We start from the raw sequence: 25,372 nt of genomic DNA, 5'->3' as shown, positions 1-25,372 counted from the left end.
ACTCATCCTGAAGAATTGATCTTGAAACTCTACATCCTCAATGAAGTTTTTCTAGATGTCCCGACTAAATGTACGACTCCAGAGAGCTTTGTAAGATGGACGTGCTTTAGAAGTCTTCTGAACTGATTCTAGAAATCCTTTGAACTTGCTCCAGAAGTCCACTGGGTTTGCGCAGAAAATATTCTAGACTTACTCTAAAAGACCATTAGACTTGCTCTTGATGTTTTCTGGACTTGCTCCAGAAGCCCTCTGGATTACCACTGTAAAGCATCAGACATCAAATTTACTTGCTGGAGAACTCCTCTGGGAGTCAGGTTCTAGAAGTTGGCAGGACTTGTTCTAATAGTACTTACTTTAACAATTATCTGGCTTTGCTCTAGAAGTCCTCAGGATCTGCCCTAAAAGATTTCAATCGCTTCAGGCCCAATTTTAATGCATGTTAAAAAAATCTAAGGTTCCCCAAATCATAATGTTGTTCAGATCTTGATGTTCTACAGAATCAACGAGATAAGTGATGTCCTAGCTGAACTTCGGCATCCGGAGAGCCTCGTTGAGCCCCTTTATATCATGTACAATGGCAAAATAGCTCAAGTCCTGATATTCAGATCTTGAAGTTGTACAGGCTCAACCAATGTTTTGTGCGATGTCCTGACTTATTATTTGAATCTGTGGAGCTACTTGGGACCTGATCACATAATGAAAGATATAGATGTGTTAAAAATATCTTAGTTCTAAACCAGCTTAGAGCTCAGATCTTGAGATTCTACAGACTCAACGAAATATTTTACGATGCAACGACAATATTGTTTGAGCCCGCAGAGCTTCATGGACATAAGGGGGTCCATGAAGCTCTGCGGGTTCAAACAATATTGTGGTATATAAAGTTGAAATGACACAATAATTCGGGTCCTTCAAATACATATTACAAACCATAATTGTAACTGTAGAACCTCATGGTCTAAGCTCCTGTATGGTCTAAAGAGCAAAAAATATTTTATCAAAATGCTTAATTTTCTTGTTGAAGCTCCAAAACTACATAGATTCTCGTGATTGAGTCAGTCGATAGCGTTTTTATAATCGATCAGGGTTACTTGAAATGCGTTGATCTTCTTCAGGATGATGCAGAGATAATATGGTCCACACAATATATTCCTGTACGCAATCCTGCGTGCTTGCCACCACATAAAGGCTGACTAAAGTAAATTGGTACGCACAAAAAGACCTGTAATTCGTGATTCAATAAGTTCAAAAAAGTCCATTAATGGCTGCTTTACAGTACTTTTATTAAAACTTCAAAGCTACAGCATTAGATGGTTACATTTCTCCAGTTCGAATGAAATCTCGAACCTTCCTCTTGATGGAGCCCATCAGCGCCCGCACAGTGGATACGGACACGGAATCAGCGCATTTCTTCCATTTTGCCCGCATTTGCTGGATGTTCTTGACAGCCCCGCCACTTCGTCGAAGTCGCTGCTTTGAAATTGCCCAGTATTTTTCGATTGGTCGAAATTCCGGCCAATTTTAGGATTCATTAACTTGGGAACAAAATCGATCTTGTGTTGGAGTAGTGGCAGCTGGCCAAATCGGGCCAAAAGATTACTTTTCACCTATGGTTGCGAATGAACGGCAATACACGCTTTTCCAGGCATTCTTCGATGTAAACTTGGGATGTCATCGTCGAGGATGTGACGAATAATTCCGTTTCCAGGCCACAACTGCAAATCGCTTGTAAAATCATGGATTTCTTCGCGAACTTGTCGGTAAACACGAACTTGAATCTTCCTCGCACATCCCCACGTCCAGTCGCGATGTAAAACTTTTGACCGGGAAGCTGCTTAAAATCGAGTTTGACGTATGTTTCGTCATCGATCAAAGTGCAGCCCTAGTGTTTCGCCAAAACACGGTCGTACAAGAGCCTTGTACGCTTTTGGCCACGGAATTCTGCTTTATGAGTCGGTTCGGATGATTACTGGCTTTGTAAGACTTGTATCCTTCCCTGGCAAGGATGTTCCGCACCGTTTGAAAGTTGGCGTTGTACCTTCTGGCCACATCTCGGATCGTAAGACTGAGGTCGGCTTTAACGCACCTCAACACCTTGTTGCGCAGCTGACGATCCCTGGTTTAAGTTTCCTTGTAGGTTTTGAGCACTCAACAAACTGTTGTTTTCGGCATCTTCAGCACTTTAGGAAACCGGACCACTCCGGATTTTCCAAATGTTTGTGCACAATATTTTTATTTTCTTCTTTCGAGTTCCATTTTACGTTATTTCTGGACGCGAACGACTTCATTGATTAAACTTGCACCATCCCCGGTTCATGAGTTGATGGGTCGATAGGTAGGGTCCAGGTATGGAAGCTGCCTTCCTGGCACGTCGGTAGCATTGGTGCTCAGCACGGAAAACAAGATCGACGGAAAAACAAACCAAAGGAAAACAAAAATAAACTTGCACCAGTTATTTTCTATAGAAGTGTCAACAAACCGCTGTCAAAGATTTTCGATTCCCAACACTAGAGGCGTGCTAGTGGCGCGCGAGGGGCGTACCAATTTACTTTTAGTCAGCCTTTAGTCAGGTAGATCTTCTCCTTTATCCGATTCAGGATAAAATTGCACAGATCTAAGAGAAAAACTCTCTAAGAATCATACGAATAAAAATAAGTACACCGTACAGCCTGTAGCACATCAAGATCCAAGCCTCAGGATATCTGGGAAAATGGATATCTCAAAATAATTCACAGCTCAGATATCGCAGTTGAATCTGTAGAACCTCCAGATTTGAACTTCAAGATGATTTAAAGGATCAAATATGATGTTAAGAGATCCCGTGGAGTATCATGAATTCGTATGATAAATCTGGATAGCATGCATGACTTTGTTGAGCATGTAGAACATCATGATTCAAGCCTTTGCATAACTTACAGATTCGAAAATACTTTAGCGTTACAACTACATATCCCACACGATATTATGGGCCTCCACGAAGAATTTGAGGTTCACAGATTTAATCGAGTCATCGAATAATTCGTAGAACTTCAAGATACATAACTCCAGGACAATTTAGAGAATGGAACATATTTTGTTAATTAAACTTCTTATTTCAATTGATTTAATGAGGTCCCACAAAACTATAAGGTAGTATAATAAATATGGACATCATACAAGACTTTGTTGAGCCTGTAGGTTATCATAAAAGTAGCCCATATGACATTATGGGGCTCCACCAAGCTTTTTGGGTTTCTGTAGAACATATAGACCTGAACTCCAGGTAAATTTGGAGACTGGAAAATATGTTGTTATCACAATTTGTTATCACACTTGATATGTCGAGGTCCTACGAGGTCCCATGGATTAGTATAATAAATCTGGACATCATACAAGACTTTGTTGAGGCTGTAGAACATAAAGATCCAAGCCCCACGAGGCCTATTGGGTTCTCAAATTAAGACGAGACATCGCATAAAACCTCGTTGTATCTGTAGAACATTAAGATCTAGGCTACAGGACAATTTGGAGAATGGAACTTATTTTGTCAATACAGCTTCTTATCTCACTTGATGTGGTGAGGTCCCATGGAGCTTCATGAATTTGTATAACAAATATGGACATCATACAAAACTTTGTTGAGCCTGTAGAACATCAAGACTCAATCCTCAAGATAACTTGTAAATCCCATCATGGTTTGTTATTACACCTACATATCCCACATGATATTATCAACAATCAATACGAAACTAACGATTTTAAATTGGCTCACTTTTTAACTAGCCTATTGGTCCCAAGCAAACGATTAACGTATCCCATTCTAGTCGAAATTCTAGTACTACGCAATGTTTGTTTTGATTCGCTATGAAAGTTTGACAGATAAAATGAGGGGTGATTGGTTTTTCCTCTGTTTCGAGGGGTGAATCGATTAGCTTGGGACCGAAGATAGTACCAGAGCTGAGCCAAAAAGTTGAGCACGTTTCTTCGGGACCTTCTAGTCTTAGAGTTACCTCTATGATATTATGGGCCTCCACGAAGTTTGTTGGGTTCACAAATTTAGGAGAGATATTGTAGATACCTTGTTGAATCTGTAGAACGCGAAGATCTGAACTCCAGGGCAATTTGGAGAATGGAACATATGTTGTTAACACTTTTATATGCCTCACATGACGTTATGGGGCTCTATGATGATGCAGGTTGAGTAAAACAAAATCTCGTTGAGCCTGTAGAACTTTTTTTTTTTCTTTATTATTGATATGTTTAGCCAGTTGGCTAGTTCATCTCATTGATCTGTAGAACTTGAAGAGCTAAGCTTCAGGATGATTTTAGAACCAGAAATATGTTGTCAATATGATTATATGTATCCTTCATATTGCTATTGGACTTAATGAATCTCTACGGGATCAAAAATACGATCGGCACATTGTATACATACTTATTTGGGTCATTGATGTATTTGGGTTGTAGCCCAGAAGGATCTAGGCACTTTAGAGCAAAATAAAAAAGGCGTTTGTTCAGAATTCCAAAATAAGCGTTTTGGCCAAGTTTGGCTCAAATCGGTGACATCGACCACAACTTTTTTGTAAATTCTGTACCCACTTGAGCTGGACTGACCCTTATTTGAATCTTGTATTTTTTTTTCAAAATGGCGTCTTTAATATTTTTCAATAAATTGTAGCACGAGAAAGTCCCTTCTGATCAAAATGACTCATGAAGAATGCCTTTTTTTGTTAATATTTAAAACCACTGCTTCTTGAAAATAGACAAAAATCGTAGAACACCAACTTTTCGTCATATATTTTCACAGATAACTATTTAGAATGTGTTAAATATTGTTTCCTAGACCAGAAGTTCTTAAAAATTGAAGATACACTTTTTTTTCAATATTTAAGTTTTTAACACTTATATTGGAATTTATTCTCAATATAACTTTAAAAAAATACCATGTATATTTTTCTAAGAAAGACTTAATTTTTCTCTACCCCTTTGCCTCGGACGTCATTACTATCAGACGTGACGTTTCTGTGCTACAATTTATAGAAAAATGTCAAATACGTCATTTAATAAAAAAATCAAAATTCAAAATGGCCAAATGTTTGCAAAATTATGAATCATTACTCATAACAAACAATTATGCAAAGTTTCAACCAAATTGGAGAAGGTCGAGTCTGGTCGATTCGTCATTTGGCGTGAAACTGGTCAATACTGATATTTGACCTTGCATCTGAGCCCCGATCCAAACCATTTCTTGTTTCCAATCTAAGTTCCTCGGAAACGCCTAAAACCAACGCTCATAACCGTCAACCAGGTGTCTACTCGGCTGTCGACAAAAGCAGGCCACTCTCGATGTGTGCCACGCGATCGTCTGTTTTCTCGGCAGCAACCATTGTGTGGTCCTCCTCATTGTTCTCCATCAGCAGTTCTTTCGGTCGATGCGTCGTCGACTTTGCAAACAACCGTTTAGTGCTGAGTGTGTGAGTGCTGACCACGTTTTGCATCCATTGCTGCAATGGAAGCGCTCTGACCCTCGTTGGCGTAACTGCCATATAATGAAACCACTGGAAGCGGCTCCAGTTCTGATGGAGGAGGCTTTTTGGATAGCGGAAGACAAAGTGTTTATTGTGTTGTACCTTTTGACTATAGTTTTAAGATGTATTGTATAGTGACCAAGAATCCTCGGCTCTGTAAAGTTAATTCGTTTGAGCCTTATCAAATAAATCAATAAACAAAAAACCGTCAACCAGGATAGCTTAGGGCCAGAATTCCCTGTAGATGATTGTAACCCGTAACGCACCACTAAGAGTCGGCTTACAAGCGTTACGGCTCAAGAATACGGTGCGAATAGAATGATGAGAGATGTGAGGAGTGAAATGGGAAAAGTTAGACAGTGAGAAAAGTGAATCAGAAATGGATGTTAGAGATATTGGAAGTATGATATTGGATTGTGAGTTAAGTGTGAAGTGAGTGTGTGAGATGTGAGTAGACATGGGCTGTGAAAAGTAAACAATGAATGAGTGAGACATAAGAAGTAGAATGTGAATAGTTAGTAGTGATGAATGGATGCGCGAAATGAGAGGAATGAAATTTTCAAAGTACGATAGTGAAAAGCGAGTAATATGTGAGATGAGATGTAATTATTGTTGTTCCATTTCTCATTGGTTCATTATTTAATCCGTAACACAACAAAATTAATTACCAATCTTCGCAAGGCTCTTGAAAGATTTAGATTTAACGACCACATTTCTAGTTATTGAAGAAAAACTGGAGAACCAGTATTTGGTCATCCGTGGTTCAGATACACACACTCGAATTTCCTCCTCTTTTTATTCGATTCCCTGTGTTCCCATCGACCATCTTTCCAAGAGACCATTTCTCGATTACTTTTTCAAATGAACGTCAATTTGTCGAAATTCTTAGCACCATCATAAAGAGCAATGTTTCCCCAACAAGATTGTGTTGTTAGTTTGCGTAGGAGTGCTAAGAGTTTCGACAAATTGACGTTTGAATCTGTGTTTACAAAATCAGGCACGTCCTTTTGGAAAATTGATCGAGATTTGTCTTTTATGATAGATTAGAATTAGAAAAATGCTTCCCATCTTCAACTTCATTGAACAGTCATTTTTCACATTTTTCATTTCAACACACTTTCTATCAATTACGATATTTTACACCATTTAAAGCAATCAAAACCAGTCCCCTAAGCTACAGCAAACGCTCAAGACTCAACACATCGATTACACCCCATTAAATAGCTACTTATCACACCGGAAACAACCGTCACTTCCCTTTACTCGACCTGCCAGAAACGAAACACTTCCGATCCTTCGTCCGCACAAACGAGGCGTGGTAATCTTTTCCAGACCGTAACCAAAATGGGGCCACCATCTGCTACCATGTACCTAATGGCCAGACGAGCGACCGCCAGCGTCGCAGAAAAAAAAAACAATACACTCTACCCGGCACCGAACTTCCTCCAAAGCCTTCCTCTAATAGCCACTAGCCGAGGCCCATTTTTCATTGCCAACGACCATAAAACAATACACCTCTCCCTATGTTGCAGCCACACGCTACTTACCCATTGTGCCCAGTGAAATGGCAGTCGAGGGAAAAGTAACTCATAATGTCGTAAATTTTTATACTACACTCAGTTAACGTTAACCCAGCTTCCGAGGCTGGGTGGAAAATGAAGAAAAACAAACTTAAAGCCTATTGGATTTGGAACTTTTCCTGTATGGGGGGTAAGCTACTTTGACGATCTCATTTCAATGCGCAATGCTTTCCGACAAAGGCGCCGCCGGAACTTGCCATTTCCCAACATCTTTTATGAACAATAAACTGTCTTATCGATAAATATTTACTACCACCAAGCGCGTACCTCTCTTCAATTGACAAGATCATCTCGTCGCCATCATCATCGATACTGTGAGCAAGTTTACTACCCTTCCATGTAACAAAATATATCTACCTAATCTTCCGGAACCAATAGAAGTCGAGCACACGCGTGTCTGGCTGAGTTCAGTACTGCGAGTAGACGTTACGTACTCGCAAACGTCACATCAGATCTGTCAAATTGATTAATTTTTTACTACCCATCATGGAATGGTCTGCCTCGTGCGAGTATGTGTGTGTGAGTAGTTTTTATATTGTACTCGCAATAATAATCGACAAGGATCGTAAAATCGGTCAGCATGAAACGTGGCACGTGGTGACAGCATCCATCATCAAAAACAGCAAACACGATAAAGCACATCCCATACCTCCCTCACACTGCTTCTGCTGCTCTGAGCCTGATGATTTAGGTAATCAATCCTGTCAGCGTGTGGATGTGTGAAACAGTGAGTGGGATGTTAGAAGGTATAATCCGTCCGTATGGCTGGTTAAATTGATTTCCGTTTTTCTTTTTCCCGTTGCAGGTGGGGACCGAATCAACGGTGCTGCATCCCACGCACGACAATCTGCACTGGGCGTCGAGGGATCTCAACATTCAGGTGAGTTGGGTTTAAAACTTTGTCAGAGTGGACATTGGTACAATGGTGAAGTGGTTTTGATGCCAATGCAATGTGGGACGGATCAGCCAATAACAATCTTTTCTGTCTAAGCCTAAATACTTACTTTCCAAAGGGAAGGCATATGAGATTTCTAATGGATTTCCTAGTTACCGCGAGAAGTATTGAAAAAGAACCAGTTTCCAGGTTTGTCAAGAATTAAGTGACTCAATGAACTGGGCTACCTGTACCTGATTGCATTGTACTGTCATACACTTCTGGATCAACAATAGAAAAGGGCCCATCAGCCTCGTGTAGATAGAAGTTTCCCCTATTCGATGATGGTGTTGGTTTGCGTGGGTGACCTTCGCTTTGTGAGGAATGTGCTTTGGAACGGTTTGTTTACAAATGCTGATGGGCCCTTCTCTATTGTTGATCCAGACTTGCGTTACTCAATTTAAAGTGAAATCTCGTTAAAGCGTACATGACACAATCAATGCTCAAAAAGAAGGGGAACATGACACGCAAAGTTGCATCCCTAGTGAGGAAATCTACCTAAAACACATATGAATTTTGAAGCTAACACCACTATAATCATGAGGAAACTTTACCCTACCTAATGGTGGTGCTTGGGGTTTCTATTCCCAGGAACGATTTCCGGGGAAATTTTTTATCTTTATTCATTAGAGATTCAGCTGAACTTCATTTTCTTCGTTGAAATTAATCATTTGTATGATGTGTAGTACTAGAATTTCTACTAGAGTGGGGTACGTTCATCGATGTACTAGGGAGCGATAGGCTAGTCCAGTGTGAGCCAATTTAAAATCGTTAGTTTCCACCTAGGTTTCCACCGGTTGGTAGTATCATCATATTTGCCACAGGAAATCTTGTTGAACAAATCGACTTATATCCATTGTCACGACGGAACGCCTCATCGAAGCAACGCTTCACACTGCAGCGCAGCACTAGCTGTCAACGTAGTGACATCGATGCCGAGGAACGTCACGGACTGTCAGAATGTCCACAAAATGGAAGAAAGAGAAGGACTGCAGAGTAACTGAGGTCTGTATCGACAGTGCTAAATTAATTGTTCATCAATACGGTATTAATTATATGTAGTGTGATATTATCACAATTTGTTAGTCACTAATGAACTAGCCTACGGCTAAAAATTTCCCAAATAAAAAAAAACTAATCTAAAAAAGTCTATCTAAATCTAACTATTTACAGATCATGAAGCTAGTTTCCTATGCAATTTACGGTTCAGCGCTAAAATTTAAACCTACACACTTAGAAATTATCGCCGACTTCGGTAATTTTTACCGAAATCTGAACAGCTGAACTTTTCTAATGTAATCTAATACAATCGCAGCCAGTACGAGAAAGCATAATGGAAAATCATTGGGTTAGATAAGACCTAATCATTTTTCTTGTCAACATTGATGTTTGCAGCATATCTGAGATATGACACAAACATCAAAACGGCCAGGCCTACTGCGTTGCATTTACCGCAAAGATGCTTCTGTGAAAGGAATCGAGTTCAAATAAACCGTGGAGGCACCATATTCGAAGCAGTTGCTAAATCGAAGCACTCCATAACGTTCGACTATTTTAAATAATTATTTTTGAAATGATACTTCTGCAAATATAAGTTTCAGTGCTCTAGGGGGATGATGGTGTTACAAGGCTTTAAAAAAATATCTTGTCAAAATAGACGAGTGCGTCATCATAAGGAACTCAGTGATGCAAAATATCATGACACTCACGTTACACTCGTCTTCGCACCAACCGACTATCGCTGACAGATCGTTTTGTCACGCAGTGAGAGTTAAGGCCCACGCACATTAGATCCGGATCGGACGCGTTGCGGCAAAGTGACAGCTAAATCTATTGTCTAACTGTCAAATTTACGTCAACGCAACGCAAACGGATCTAATGTGGGTGGCCCTTTAGAGCCATGGCAAACAACAATCACCAGTAATGGTCGCTGCTCACAAGCAAAACGCTACACTCGCTGCTGATGATGAAAAGCACAACGAAAACAGTGAAGACTTCTGCAGTACGATCATGAGAAAAAGCGAAACGACAGAAGAAAATGAAAACAATTCCTACACATTCCAAGTTCGTCTCGGCAGGCGCGAGTATGTGAGTTACAAACAAAGCAGGCAACATTAAACGGAAGCTGTTGGGCTCACTCACCAACACACTCACATAAGCAAGCAAAGCAGCAGCTGCTTCAAAACGAGCACAGATGAGTGTCGTGATTGTCAGGAATGACCAGATCGGTGATGGATCACAACATAAGACGACATTCACCAGTTGCTTTTTACTTCTTTCGTCAACTTGATGGATGGTCATGGAGAGAGCTTCGACGAGCACATTGATAGGAATGTACAAAGCGGTACTACCATCAGCTGTTTGGCGATCGTGATTGTGATAGGTCGCAACTCTGTAAGGAACGCGTCAAATATGGTGCTGGCATGGTATATCTAAACAGCGATGCATTTCGTGAATCTTCAGGGGTGGAAGGATGCGTGGACATACCGTACCAAACTGAACGATGAGACGTTGGGGGTTTGGTGGCTTGACAGTGGCTCCAGGAACATCTTAAATCTCGGCTTTGGTGGCGACCCAGAACCGGGCAACCGAATCCAGGTCCATCTATGGTAGTTGTTGACCGGATCAGCACCCAAGCATAAATATAACACAGGTCATCTTCAGACTGGAATTTCGAACCGCGGATAATGTGCTCCAATTACGAGGCAAGCTATCACACATAAATTATTAATTTTGAATTTTTCCAAATATTCAAACGCGACAAAGAAAACAAACGTCACGGTCGTACGGACGCACAGCCTACTCCATCAAATCGGAACAGCTGATAACTTTTCGGTAAAATTTATGCAATTCAATTCAATTGCTTTTCAGCTACTTGGAAACTAAATCTCCACTAAAATGACAAGATTTGATTATTTAAACAAGGTTCAAAATGTTTTGATATTATTTTCAAATTCAATGGCCTTTAAAATGAAGGTCAAAGTTTTACCGAACGTTCAGCTGTTCTGATTTCGGCAAAATTTACCGAACACGGAAACAAAATCTTAGTGTGTATATTCTAAATATTGTAAGTAGAGGATTGATGAAACGTGAATTGAACTTAATACTAGCGTAGAATTTATAGATTAAGTAAGTACAGTTAAAACTAACGCAGTGGACAGTGGGAATCAAGCCGCACCACTTCCAAAGACAGTACACCAAATTTGTAAGTCGTAAATCTCAGGTTCGCTATAAAAATATCCTAAATAAACATGTCATTGCAGCATAAAGCTCATACACAACAAAAACGTGTTGCTCACCTAGAGTTGGTGACCCTACCCAACAATCATCATTAACATGGAACAAACGACCGTACCATACCTTACCAATCAGGCTAAGGCCTTGTTGTCCTCTGCTGTCCGAAGAAGTCGTCTCCACCCTACAGGGTCCGCCGGTCGCCTTCTACTTGGTCGATCCACCTTGCCCGCTGCGCGCCCCTTCTTCTTGTTCCTGTTGGGTCGCTTTCTATAACCATTTTCACTAGGTCGTCGTGCGGCATTCTTAAGCCGTGCCCAGCCCACCGTAGACGCCCAATTTTTGCAATGTGGACGATGGATGGTTCTCCCAGCAGCTAGTGCAATTCGTGGTTCATTCGCCTCCTCCACGTTCCGTCATCCATCTGCACTCCACCGTAGATGGTACGCAACACGTTCCGTTCGAAAACACCAAGGCCGCGTTGGTCCTCCACGAGCATAGTCCAGGTCTCGTAGAGCACCACCGGTCTAATCAGCGTCTTTTTTTCGACCGGAGCGTCCTCCGGAGTCCAAAGTAGGCACGATTCCCTGCCATAATGCGTCTTTGAATTTATCTGCTGGTATCGTTTTCAGCGGTCATCAGTGAACCCAGATACACGTACTCATCGACCACCTCGATTTCGTCACCGTCAATCTGAACTCGGGGTGGGAGGCTTACATTGTCTTCCCTAGAACCTCTTCCTTTCATGTATTTTGTCTTTGATGCGTTGATGTCAAGTCCAATCAGCCTAGCTTCAGCCTTCAGTCTGATGTACGTTTCCGCCATCTTCTCAAAGTTCCGTGCCAATGTCAATGTCATTGGCGAAGCCAAGAAGCTGGATGGACTTTCTCAAGGCCACTCGTGTCTATCCCAGCTCTTCTGATCACACCTTCTAACGCGATGTTGAATAGCAGACACGAAAGTCCATCACCTTGCCGTAACCCCCTTCGAGATTCAAAGGGACTCGAGAGTGTCTCCGATACTCGAACAACGTATATCACTCGATCCATCGTCGCCTTGACCAATCGCGTCAGTTTATCCGGAAATCCGTACTCATGCATAATCTGCTGAATATAATGCTAGCGGCATAGTGGCAAGTGTAAATACTCCAATAGACTGAAATCCGTTTGAAACCCTACAATAAGCGCGTTGCGGCAAAAGTTGCATTGTACTAAAACGCGTTTTTTGTCTCAACATTTTGGAAAAACGCAGTGTGGCAACCTGAGAAATGCTCAATGTTTTCAATTTATTTTTTGTAATGCTGAATCAACCAGAACCTTTAAGACGTGCACCAAATAATCATCCATGGTTGTAGTAAGTAGTCAGAACCATGTTGGCCATATACGGACATGTTCCGGGTACCCCCGGGGATGTGGTTAGATACTTCCAACACCCTCATGCGACACATACAACTACATCAGAATTCAAAAATAAGCTCATTGGTGACCATATTAAATACTTAGTACCACGTTGGCCAGATCCGGGCATGTTCCGGATACCCCCGGAGAAGTGAAACTTGACCTACATCCTCATGTGACACATCAAACTACGTCAGAATCCAAAAATAAGAACATTGGAGGCCATATTTATTACTCAGAACTACGCTGGCCAGACAAGTTCCGGGTGTTCTCGGGGAGTTTCATAAATTTCATGAAATTTCCCTGAGGCCAATAGAACTTCTCTGCAGTTCACGGTAGTTCCCTGAAATTCTCTTCAGAACTACTCTGAAGTTCTCCTCAGAACTACGCTGAAACTCTTCACAGAACTACTCTAAAGTGCTCCTCAGAACTACTCTGCTGTTCTCCTCAGAATTACTCTGAAACTCGCAACAGAAATACTTTGAAGTTCTCCTCAGAGCTACTCTATAATTATCCTTAGAATTACTCTGAAGCTCTCCTCAGAACTACTTTGAAGTTCTCCTCAGAACAACTTTGAACTTCTCCTCAGAACTACACTGAACTTCTCCTCAGAATTACTCTGAATTTCTCCTCAGAACTACTCTGAACTTCTACTCAGAAATGCTTTGAACTTCTCCTCAAAACTGCTCTGAAGTTCTCATAAGAACTACTCTGAAGTTCTCATAAGAACTGCTCTGAAGTTCTCATCAGAACTACTCTGAAGTTCTCTTCAGAACTAAGCTCTCTTTAGAGTTTCTCTGAAGTTCTCCTAAAAACTACTCTAGATCTTCGATGAAGTTTTCATGATTTTCATGAAATGTGCGAATTTGTCTGAATACTCTCTTCAAGATTTTTAAACTTTCCCCATAGTCGGGACTTCCCTAAAGATATATTTACTCCCCAGAAGCTCTTTGAACGTCTCAATAAATTAGAGTTCTCGGAACTTCCCTAAAATTCATGGAACTTTCCTTAATCTCACAAAGTTAATTTTTATATTCATAACTCTTCTCCGAAGCTCTCGATATTTCCCAACGGTTCATGGTACTTCTTCAAAAAGGTCCCAAATTGATTGAAGTTAATGCCAATTCAGAGACGATCACTGAACTTCTGATAATTTCAAAGCCCCTTGGATATTTTTACAAGGATTCAGATTGATTAATTATTCAGAAAACCTTCTACTGGCCAACTGTTCAATCAGATAATCCCTCACATATGTCTTCACTTTGTTAGCTGAATCAGAGATTATTAAAAAACCGTATCATGAAGATTAGCTTATTTGAAGATCTGGAACTGATTGTTTAAGAGACGACTCTCGAATATGATGCCTTCAAGTAGATCAAATATTATGCTGAAGATCTTGGACTGATAAAAAAAACAATGACGTCTCATAAGCAGTCTTTTAAGGTGCAAGCTAGATCAGGGACTATTCGAAAGATCTACAGATGACCTAAAATCCCTTTGATTTTTTTTATAAACTCTTCTGGTAGATCAGGGAAAATTCAGGTACCTGTAACAAAAAATCAAATTACGTCTTCAGATAGGGATTTTAATAACATAAAAAATATTTTAATATTATGTTGTCCGTGTTGCGCACCGTAGTCCAACTGTTTGAATTTTGGGCTGCTGTAATAACGCTAATTTCAAATAACAGACTAAAGCGATAATTTTGATACGATAGATGACGAGATGGAAGTATAGAATTGATAGTTCCGTTAGAGTACGGCAGTGTGAAATCGGGCAAGGCCGCCCTCTGTCGAACCGGGAAGGGAAACTCTCCTTGGTGTTTAGGGCCTTCAGCCCGAGAACGATGTCCTTTACGTTTAGGTCAAGGTAACTAAATGTCACCCAGACCGTAGCGTGCAATGGCGGTCCTTGACTCGCCAACCAGAAAACCATTTGATTGGTTGAAAAAGAAAGGTCCTGAATCAGCTGAATTGGTGATTTACACTTCACCTTGATTCACTACTCGCACTGTATTCTGTTAAAGTGTATTCCACAGACACTTCAGGTCTACACGCTCGCCTGAGATAAAGTGCACGATGGCCGTTCTCTAAGCATCGCAGAACTCTTCAGCTCATCACCCGTGACTCCGTGTCACCATTTTGCCGCGGCCATGCGCGCCTTATTCAGCAGTCGGCCGTTAAGCATGGCCGTATCGTCTGCCCAGTGGGTTTCACCGCAAGTGTTACACAAATTTATTTGAATGCTCGATCACATGGTGCATATTTAAAATATTGTATTGGACCTTTGTAACAGAACGGTTACAATATTGTGGATAATGACGACCCAACGTTCGTCGATCTTCTCAACTTTCTTAAAAGGAAGTATGAAGCGTTGGAGACATGTGCAGCATTCGGTGGAAAACCCTCGGAGTACGGCAGAAAGGAACCTCATAGAGATGACCGCAGGCAACTCACCGCGATAAAGGAAATCAAGGCATTCAAAGCAGTTCAACCAACACTCAATACGAAACTAACGATTTTAAATTGGCTCACCACTTTAGTAGCCTATTGGTCCCAAGCAAACGATTAACGTACCCTATTCTAGTTGAAATTCTATTACTACACTATGTTTGTTTTGATTCGCTATGAAAGTTTGACAGATAACATCAGGGGTGTGTGGATTCATGCAGAACATGCAGGGGTGAGTGAAATAGCTTGGGACTGCTTGGGACCGTTGTTCTGGTACTGAGTGAGCCAAAAATAATAATGATTTTCTTCGGGACCCAGTGGTCTTAGAGTTACCTCTATGGTTCAACCATAGAGGTAACTCTAAGACTAGAAGGTCCCGAAATAACGTGCTCAACTTTTTGACTCAGCTCTGGTACTATCTTCGGTCCTAATAATAATAATCGATTCACCCCTCGAAACATAGGAAAAACCAATAACCCCTCATTTTATCTATCAAACTTCCATAGCAAATCAAAACAAACATTGCGTAGTACTAGAATTTTGACTAGAATGGGGTACGTTAATCGATTTGCTTGGGACCAATAGGCTAGTCAAGAAGTGAGCCAATTTAAAATCGTTAGTGTCGTATTGATTGTTGGTTCAACAGCAGTTGTGTCTGGTTTGCGCGGAAAGCCACAGGATTTATGAGTGCATCGTCTTCAAGGAATCTTCTGTCAACGAAAGACGCAAACGAGTGCAGCAAGCGAAACTATTAGCGAATTCGTTTATTATTCAGTTCCAACCTGGAGCGGGTATCAAGATTGGGTCTGCTTGTTTTCTGACAAACGTCAGTTTGATCTTTTTTTTTTAACCCAGCTTCGCACTGACAAAAAGTTCGGTTTCGCACTGGGTTGGAACCAGGGGTTTGACATATAGCTGAATACACGTGCTCAACATCAAAACAACAAAACATATCATGGTACCGCTGACAACGTTGCAGATGTTCGGTACGCAGTAAACTTAAGCGATATGACAGCCATATCCATCCCCTGGTTGGAACTGGTTCTAACCCCGATAATAAACGAATTCGCTATATGATTAAATTGTCTGAGACCAAACCATTGCGCCAAATCCTCTCCGTCGAAGTCGGTATGCCGCACACCACACTGTCAACAACGTCACCATACGATGCTGTGCAAGGCAGACAACAATGAGCTAACATCGACCCCGCCGTCAGAAAAGCAAGTTTCGTCTTCGCCTTCACTACAGCAGCCGCAAAGTTCTGCAGCAGTCGACATCAAGCAAGCGGTGTCCTGCACGACTAACGTCAAAAACAGTTGTTCTTCGGTTGTCATCGGCCTACTACCAACGGCATTAGTACGAGTTAAGCGAATTGATGGTCAGTGCCAGGAAGTACGAGTGATAATTGATAGCGGTTCACAAGCATCACTTATCACGGAGAATTGCTTGAATAATCTCGGATTGCAGCGAAGCAACGCTAATCTGATTGTCACCGGAATCGCAAGCTGCTCATCGGAAACCACCAGAGGAGTTGTCGACCTGGGAATTTCTTCTCGCTTTTCCTACAGTTCGGTGGTCAACGTCAACGTCCAAGTTTGTTACCGTTTTGGTTCCTGTACCCTATTGATTCTCTTCGAGCGAGAAAAATCAGGAGATAGCGAGAGCGAGGAATAGGGTATATGGGTGTTCATTGTGAATTCAATCCGTATGTCAGTTTCTTGTATGCAATATTGTTTTGTTTTGAATGTAAATATAATTAAATATGTAAGGCAAATGAAAGACCACTCCCAAACCAACGGTCTAATTAAATATTGTAACCCAGTCACACCAACAACACATAACACAGAACACATAACGGGAAGGAGTAAGGATGAAGGTGGGCGTTGGAAACAGAAGAAGGATATGGACAAGGGGTGGTGGAAAAGTGGGAGGAAGGTGGAAATGGGCTTAGGTCAAGGGGGAAGCTACTGGGTCAAACTGAAGAGAAGGTTCTCTTTCACTTCAGCCATTGCGCGAGATAGTTCAGTCTGCCAAGTTTGCTATAAGTTTTGGAAAAAATAGTGAAAAGTTACCAACAAATACCGGCTAATACCACCGAATACGGAGTCAGGTAGGACCTAATCAATAACCCGGTAGCGGAATTCCCAGCCCTAAGACCACCTCTCATATTCCCTTCAGAACCTATTAATTACGGGCTAAACCACGAGGGCGTCCATTAACACGCCAACACCTGTGTAGCAAGCGTCCATCGGTAATACACCGACAACCACTGGGAGATCACCGTCGATCACCCGATCGAGCCCCAGTGCCATATCCGTCGTGCCACACGGTGACAACCGTCGAGCACCGGCATATACTGTGAACAGTCCGTTCATCCGCCGCCGAAAAACCCCACCCGCTGCAGAATCCCGTCATTGCTGGCCAGCAATCTACACACCCACACTACAGACATAACAAGTGAGTGAGAGAATAAATAGTAAAAGTGATAAAGAGGTGTTTTGTACTTTGGATCAGTGTCGACAAGCCAGGAGCCGACCTTGAAGCTCCCGGGTTTCAAGCTCGAGCTAGCCAACAGGCTATTTTGGAAGACGGCAAAGGTAAAAGATGGATCGGGACTTCCAGTGGCGATCAACTCAACTTTTGGATGGATTGTTGCCGGTCAAGTTTTCGACGCCAGCGAGGTGAATTGCAACACGACCATCATCAGTCTCAGCATGGACATGGACATCTACAAGGTTCTTCGGAAATTTTGGGAAGTTGAAGAGGTCAACAGACCGAAACCTTTGACACAGGAGAAGCAGCAAGCAGTGAATTTCTTCAATACTACGCATCGGTGAGATGAAACTGGTAGATTTACAGTGCGTTTACCGTTCGACGAAAGCAAATCCGCATTAGCGACTGAAGGCGATGGAAAGGAGATTCGTTCGAAATCCAGGATTCAAACAGATGTACGGTGAGTTCATGACCGAGTACCTTAATCTTGGTCACATGGAGAGGATTCCAGACGACGAGGTTAACTTTTCGTCGGAGAAAAGTTTCTACCTTCCACATCACGGTGTCATGCGGCAAGACAGTGTCACAACCAAATTGACTGGACCGAAGGTCCCCGAGGACTTGCCTGTCATCCTCGACCGTTTTCGTAGCTACGCTTCGCCTTTATTGCGGATGCAGAAAAAATGTGAGGACGATGCGGACTGGGGATTCCTGAGCTGTTAACTGAGAACTTTCTAAGCCTGTACCATTTTTGTATTAGTGGCAGGTACAATCATACTCTATGCCCAGGGAAGTCGAGAAATTTTTCAACCAGAAAAATTCCTAGACTGGACCGGGAGTCGAACCGAGCCGCCCTTTAGCATGGTATTGCTGTATAGCTACGCTTTTTCCGACTGAGCTATGGGAGGCACTTTTAAAAAACATCAACTAATTTAATTCTTATAGTTTAAAAAAATCATGTTGCTACTAAATTAGGGGGCATTCGCCCTCCCTTTTGGTTATGCTTGCTGATCCAAGCGTCACCCTCAAAAATCTGAACTATCCGCAACACTAAGTCTGGCAACATTTAGTTCCAATCTCATACATATCATTTCAATAATCATTTTTTCATCTTTCTTCTCAGCTTCTTCCTTCGCACTACTCGACCGGACAGCTGATCCTTCGATGTTTGGCCGAAGTGGGTACCGTCTACTCGGAGGTGTCACAAGCACCTCTTGAAAGCAGTCGGAAAGAACCCATACCAGAGCGAGGTAAGTTGTGCTTTAAACCCCCCACAGTTGAACCAACAACCCTGAAGGGAATTCACCGAACTTCCAACGTCGTCGGTCGTTATGAAATTTAATTAACTCACTAATCGGCGTGTTTATTAGAATGCCGACTCCCCAGCTCCAAGCAGCAATCACCTACCGAAATTAGCCCATTGATCGCGTTGGCTCCACAGGCTACGTGTGTGTGGGCATAAGCTAAAACGCCCCATCAATTCCTCTGCAAAGTATTTCACATTTCTCCGAAAGGTGCATCTCATCCCACATTCCCTCGCATGTTTGTACACTCAAATGAATACGTTGTTCACATCACAGCTTTTGCGACTGATGTAATCACCTGTCGAACTCATGCGGTGCGAGTGCGTACATACACACACTCGTGTTGACATGCTTGAAATTTGTAATCACGCTTGTTAATTTATGCAAAGTACGCATAAATTGAAACTTTAACATGCTGGCAACGCGGCGTCAAATGGCTGGCACAACACAACGATGCACATGGTGGTGGGTCAGACGCGCGATCTTTATGGTGGCTTTGGTTGGTTTTGGACCGGTTGAATGGATCGTTGTGTTATATTGGAAACCATTCAGTTTGCTAGAGCATGCACCTGCTGAGCATCGAGAGGGTAATGTATGCGTAAACAATTGAACCAGTAGTGTGTTATGTAACGTGACACGTTTCCAATCGGATTCAAGTCAAGTGCCAATCATGGGAAATCGGCGAGGTCGCTGCAGAGATTGGCGGTCGATTGGAGGTTGTTCGCAAATGTTTGAAAGGACCTTCATGAGTAAGTGCCAGAAAATTAAACTGCTGGGAAAATGTCTCGAAGGATATCTTAAAGTTGGTAAAATAGGATTGGTCGTTGTCGTGCATCTAACATATCATTCATTCATTAAAACATTATTGTTACAGGTTGTATTCTAAACTGTTTTCCTCTTCAGAACGAAAGTTCTATTTAGTAAAGTTTTTCTTTGCCACAATCAACAATGGATCTTCCTCTTTGTTACTTCTTGGAAAACAGCGTACTTAAATGTAGTAGTTCATAAGCACATTCCAAGAAAACCCGACAAAGGGGGAGGGGGAGAGCACAAAACTTTTGTCCAGTTATTCACAAATCTCAAATGGCACACCATCGCCGAGCAGATATAGGAGAATTATTGGAAATACGATTCTTGAGAAGCTTGGAGTTTTGTTGTTTCATCCATTCAGTACAGAAGACGGATGGCGACAGAAAAAAAGCAGAATTGTGTACAACTTTAAAAGTGCAAAAAATAACATAAAAGTGTCACCCCAATACAGTCGTCGATCCTTGGCTACCTTTAGCGAGGACGACGACGGCGACGACATGGTGCGGTGAAAAAAAAGTTTTGCAATAAATAAACTTTTTCCTTCTGTGCTGCTTTGTGGGTAGGTAGGTACTGCAGCATTCACACTGATGCACTCTATGGTCGGTCGAGGTGTTGTTCCATTTTGTAGACGCTTTGCCAAACGGGATGTGTCGGATAAACCTAGTGGATTCGTCTGTCACATGACTGTGTGCGGTGGGAGATGCCGACAGGGAGTCCAAACGTGTGGGATATAAGTACACTTGATTGCAGACTTATGTTTTCGGAAACTTGACTTCGAAACCGGAAGAGGGGAGATTCGAAGGAATCGATGAGATTTCAACGAATTTGCCAAGTGCAGTTTGTGGTTGTATAATAAATATGAATTATTTGATATTTATTTTTTCAGTTAAAGTTGTGGTGAAAATATGTAAAATTTCTTAACGATAACTGAACGTCGTGGGTCTTCAAGTGTTTTGAGGCATAACATCTCTGATCACGTCTTCCTTCGGGGAAGGGAAGTGGTTTGTGTTCCGTCGATTTTGTTTTCCGTGCTGAGCACCAATGCTACCGACGCCAGGGAGGCAGCTCATGAACCGGGGACCAACGGCTTTACTCCCTTCCTCAGAACATCCCGGAAGCGCCGACTGGGATTGGACCCAGGCCTGCTGGGATGAGAGGTAATCATGCTCACCACCGGCGCCGCTTTGTGCGAAATAATAAAAGAAAAATATCGACGAGATCTGTTTGAAATCTGAAGTGATGTTTCGGAAAAAACCCATTTTTGACATTGATGTTTACTTGTTAGGTCCCATTCACCTTAAGCCCGCTGATCAAAGTGCCCAACCCAACGAAAAGTCTGGAGCTGTTCTGGTTAGGTCCATGCACAATTATTATTATTATTATTATAATAATAATTGTGCATGGACCTAACCAGAACAGCTCCAGACTTTTCGTTGGATTGGGCACTTTGATCAGCGGGCTTAAGGTGAATGGGACCACAATGTATCCGGTAGTGTAAAAATCCACGCATGTTAACCCCTACCCCTAACTTTGACTTTGAAGTTTCGTGCTTGAAGTTCTTCGTAGAGTAAATAAACACTCCGAATACTTTACGCCGACAATGACATAACTAACGCATTTATTGATGAATTTAGAAAATTGTAGTACCTCTAGAATTCCTAGGGTCTGCAGATTATTGTGATTGTTAAAAGATTGATAATAGGGTTGTCAACTTTTTTTAAGCGAAAGAGTCGTTATACGTTTTTTAAAGGTGTGTTTATGGGTTTTGCAAGTGGCTTAAGATCTATGATTTAGATTAATGGGCCCAAATGTTCATAATTAGCCAGAGTATATTCATGGTTATATAAAACTTGAGTCATTTAATATCTGGACGCAAAAAAAACGGAACTATCTCGGAACCATCTTAATGAAATAAAAATCTTTTCTTCGAATAACACTCATCTTATTTTGGACACTCTGTTGTCGATCCTGAGTCCTCTGTTGCTCTTTCCACTCTTCTTCAACTTCTGTTTGAGAATTGCCCAATATTTTTCAATTGGACGGAATTGAGGGCAGTTGGGTGGATTGATGTCCGTTTCGAAGAAATCTACCCCGTTGTTTCGATACCACTGTAGAACTTCTCCACTGTACTGGCAGCTTACCAAATCAGGCCAACACTTTGCAGGTCCATAGTGAGCCTTAATGTACGGAAGAATATGTTTTTTTCAGGCACTCCTGCTTGTACATTTTGAAATCCAGATCATAAGAGTTAAGGATTTCCCTTTAAGGAAGTCCAAAAAATATATTCTTGGAGCTATGCTCCACTTTTATTCAATGATGGGTTAAGACTAATTTACAAATTCGACTTATGCTACGAAGTTAGCTCTTGGTTAGTATCGAGTGTGGGAACAATGTGGGTGTTTATTTGTTTCTGCAAACGCTGCTAATGCGTTCTGGTGATTCTCCTGCTGGTAATCCCTAATAAAGATAAATTAATTAATTAATTCTCCTGCTGGGTGGTCTGGTGACATCATGCTATCGGTGATCGTCGTGATTCCAGTGAAAGTGATCCAATCTGACTATCGTCTGGCTTGGCATACAATTAACTGATTCGGCTAATCGATGAAAGTGTTTATTGTTTGGGATCTAGTGTGATGGTGGAAATCTGCTAAAAGCGGGTCGCGTTGTTACTAACTTAAGCTTTCTTGCAAATTTATCGGTAAAAACGAACGTCCATGAGGGTGCATCCTTCGTACTTTGTAAGAACCTCATTGCACAATTTCCGGGCACGTCTTTTGGTCACTAGATGCTGCTTCAGTGTCCTGTTTGGTTGCTTACTGACCTGAAAAGATCGGAAATACTTCTCGCTGACGAATCCTTCTGACGGTGCTTTGGCTGGCATTGCATTTCTTGGCGATTTCATAATCCGACAGCCCTGGGTTTGCCCTAACCGTTCTCAACACCTTCAAATGCAGCTTCCTATCCTTAGTTCCACTACGACGCTTGCTATGATCCTGCCGATCGATACCCAAGTAACATTGCAAGTTTTATAGTGGTTTTAAAGCATGCTACAAGTCTAAATCATGGTCTACAGAACCCTCATAAAACCAAAATTGTTACTTGGGTAGTATGCCACTCACGGAAACGTTCGATTTAGCCAATTTCAACGGCTACGTGATTTTTCAAGTGGGTGTCCAAAATTAATTTTCGGTTCGCGGCTTCCATCAAGTATAACTTCTTTTAAACAACATGAATCGTGACGAACTTTTCAACACTGAAAGCGGAAACATTTCAAAACAAACTACTGTAAACACATTCCAGATTCTATCGCTAGGAGCACTGCATTAGGCACTGCTTCCCTTCAGATAACGACGTGAGTGCACTACAAACGATAGAACCGTTTCCACACATCGTAGGTACATGAGCAAATCGATGATCATCTTTTTTTGCCAGTGGTGGCGGGGAGATATCCCACACCATCCCTCTCCAACTGGGTAGTGTGGTAAAGAGAGATGATCAACCCGATTCGTACCTTCCTCAAAGTTCTCCTTGCTCGCTTTCTACTCTCTATATACATTTTTCACACTGCCGTACTCTAACGGAACTATCAACTCTATTCTTTCATCTCCTAATCTATCGTACAAAAATAAAATTTTAAGTCTGTTATTTGAAAACTTAGCATCTTCAATCATGTTAAAAAAAAAGAACTGTGATATAAGAAAGATTAAGGGGTCATGGCATGAACATGGACCCGGATGGCCATGGTACCGTCCTCCGGAAGATCCGGAAAAGTGGTTAATCCATGAAACTGATCCAAGGGTTCCACGATTTTTTTATTTTCAAAAATAGTAGGAACTGTGATATAAGAAAAAAATTGGGGTCGTGACATGAACATGGACTCGGATGAATATTTGACCGTCCTCCGGGGGATCTGAAACGTTCGTAAAAATGCTAATTCCATGAGAAAGTTTTGTGGATTGATGTTCCGGATCTTCCGAAGGACCGTTGTCTCCACCATCCATATATAGGAACCATGACTGTATTCTGGATGCTGTATTATAAACATATGTGCCCATTAATCTTAATTATAGATCTTCAGCGAGGGAGGCGACTCTATCTATGATGCAGGAAAAAAATTGGTTTGCGTTTGTGAGATGCTGCCGTAAAAAGTCTAGCGCTTGTTTATTCTTGGAGATGACCTAAGCATGCTGGATTCGAACGTAGGGCCACGTAGTAGGCTTCGCACGGAATACTGCCGAATTTATGATCATCGACCTAGACGGCGGTGAACTGCCGGTGGACTGACTAGATTGCCATTTATAAACTGTCTCCAGATAGAGAGACTGTCCCCCAAATTAGCAGCTAGATAGGGAACCTAAACGATATCGAACGAAGACTAAACAGAGGAGTCCCCAATAAGAGCGTAGAGATTATAAGTACTTGTCCTGAACAAGGTTGCAAATACTTATTTCCGCTAAAATAATGTTTTTCGGAATAATAAAACCAAAAGATGGTATGATGGCATGTTTTACTTGTAACTTACAAGAAGAGGTTACAAAGTATGCGTTGGAAACATAAAACCTGTAAATTTTGCTTTCTATGAGTCACAATCAGCGATTTTCTGATCGCTGAGTGAGTGAGTGAGTGAGTGAGTGAGTGAGTGAGTGAGTTTGTGAAAAATCGCTGATTGTGACTCTCATGAAGTGAAATAAACAGGTTTAATATGTCAAACACATTCTTTGCAACCTCTTCTTGTATCTTACCTATTCAAAATATGATCATAGCATCTAATTATTTCATAATTAAAAAAAACATTATTTTAGCTGAAATGAGTATTTGCAACCTTGGTCCTGAATAGATTTCAGAACACAACTGGTTTATTTCGAATTTGCAGTGGGTTTTTTTATAACCAAAAAATTTACACAAAGTTAAACTCTACAGTTTGTTACAAAAGATAGCATATCGCTTCTTCACTTTGATTATAACTGGAGTTAGAACGTTATTCCATAATCTTGCAGATTTTGTAGATCGCCCCGCGATGCATTGCTTTGGCTCCAACCGTTGCACTGTACCGCTGGAGCTCCGGTCTCTATCTGCGCAATTATATGCATCGCGACCAGCATATAAAATGCTTCGGTTTTGTTTTCCTTGATTTGTTCTCCGTCGATCTTGTTTTCCGTACTGCGTACCAATGCTACCGACGCCAGGGAGGCAACTTTCACACCTGGACCCTACCTATCGACCTATCAACTCATGGACCGGGGACAAACGGCATTACTTCCCAAGTAACCAAAAAGCCCGCTGATTCGCCTTTTTGCAATATAAGGCTAATATGCGGCTAGAATAAAGCTTATAATGCCCTGTGTTAGCCGTGCATCAGCCTTATATTGAAAAAAGGCAAATTAGTGGGTTTGCTGGTTACTTGGGTTCCTTTCCAAATGAAGGCATTATCAGAGATTTTATGCCTCAGAAAATCCCGAAGGTGCCGAAGTTTGATGATTATGTTGAAGATTTCCTGCAAAAAGGTGGAGTGCGATGGGACTAGATGAAAACATATATTTTTGTAGGCATCAGATTTTTAACCATCTAAAATTTAAATTTACATGTGTCGCACCCCTCGATTTTTAGCCACTTGCAATACCCACAAACACACTCAAAAAAGTTCACACATTTGATCGAAATGT

The 25,372-nt window shown here is 41.6% G+C and overlaps 1 protein-coding gene across 1 annotated transcript in view; it reads left to right on the top strand.

The window, feature by feature from the left end:
• The window catches only part of LOC135702931 (uncharacterized), a 130,399-nt gene that overhangs the window by 5,792 nt on the left and 99,235 nt on the right, over positions 1-25,372 (top strand). Inside the window, exons 2-3 of the mRNA XM_065223985.1 lie at positions 7,893-7,967; positions 18,719-18,845. Coding sequence (XP_065080057.1) covers positions 7,893-7,967; positions 18,719-18,845 — 202 coding nt within the window. The remainder of the gene's footprint in view (positions 1-7,892; positions 7,968-18,718; positions 18,846-25,372) is intronic.

This window comes from Ochlerotatus camptorhynchus, unplaced genomic scaffold (genome assembly GCF_037179485.1).
Source record: "Ochlerotatus camptorhynchus isolate MF236.1 unplaced genomic scaffold, CSIRO-AGI_Acam_v1.1 ptg000203l, whole genome shotgun sequence".
Taxonomy (NCBI): Eukaryota; Metazoa; Arthropoda; class Insecta; order Diptera; family Culicidae; genus Ochlerotatus; species Ochlerotatus camptorhynchus.
Note: the sequence above shows the minus strand (reverse complement) of the source record. Positions and strands in the feature narration are given on the sequence as shown.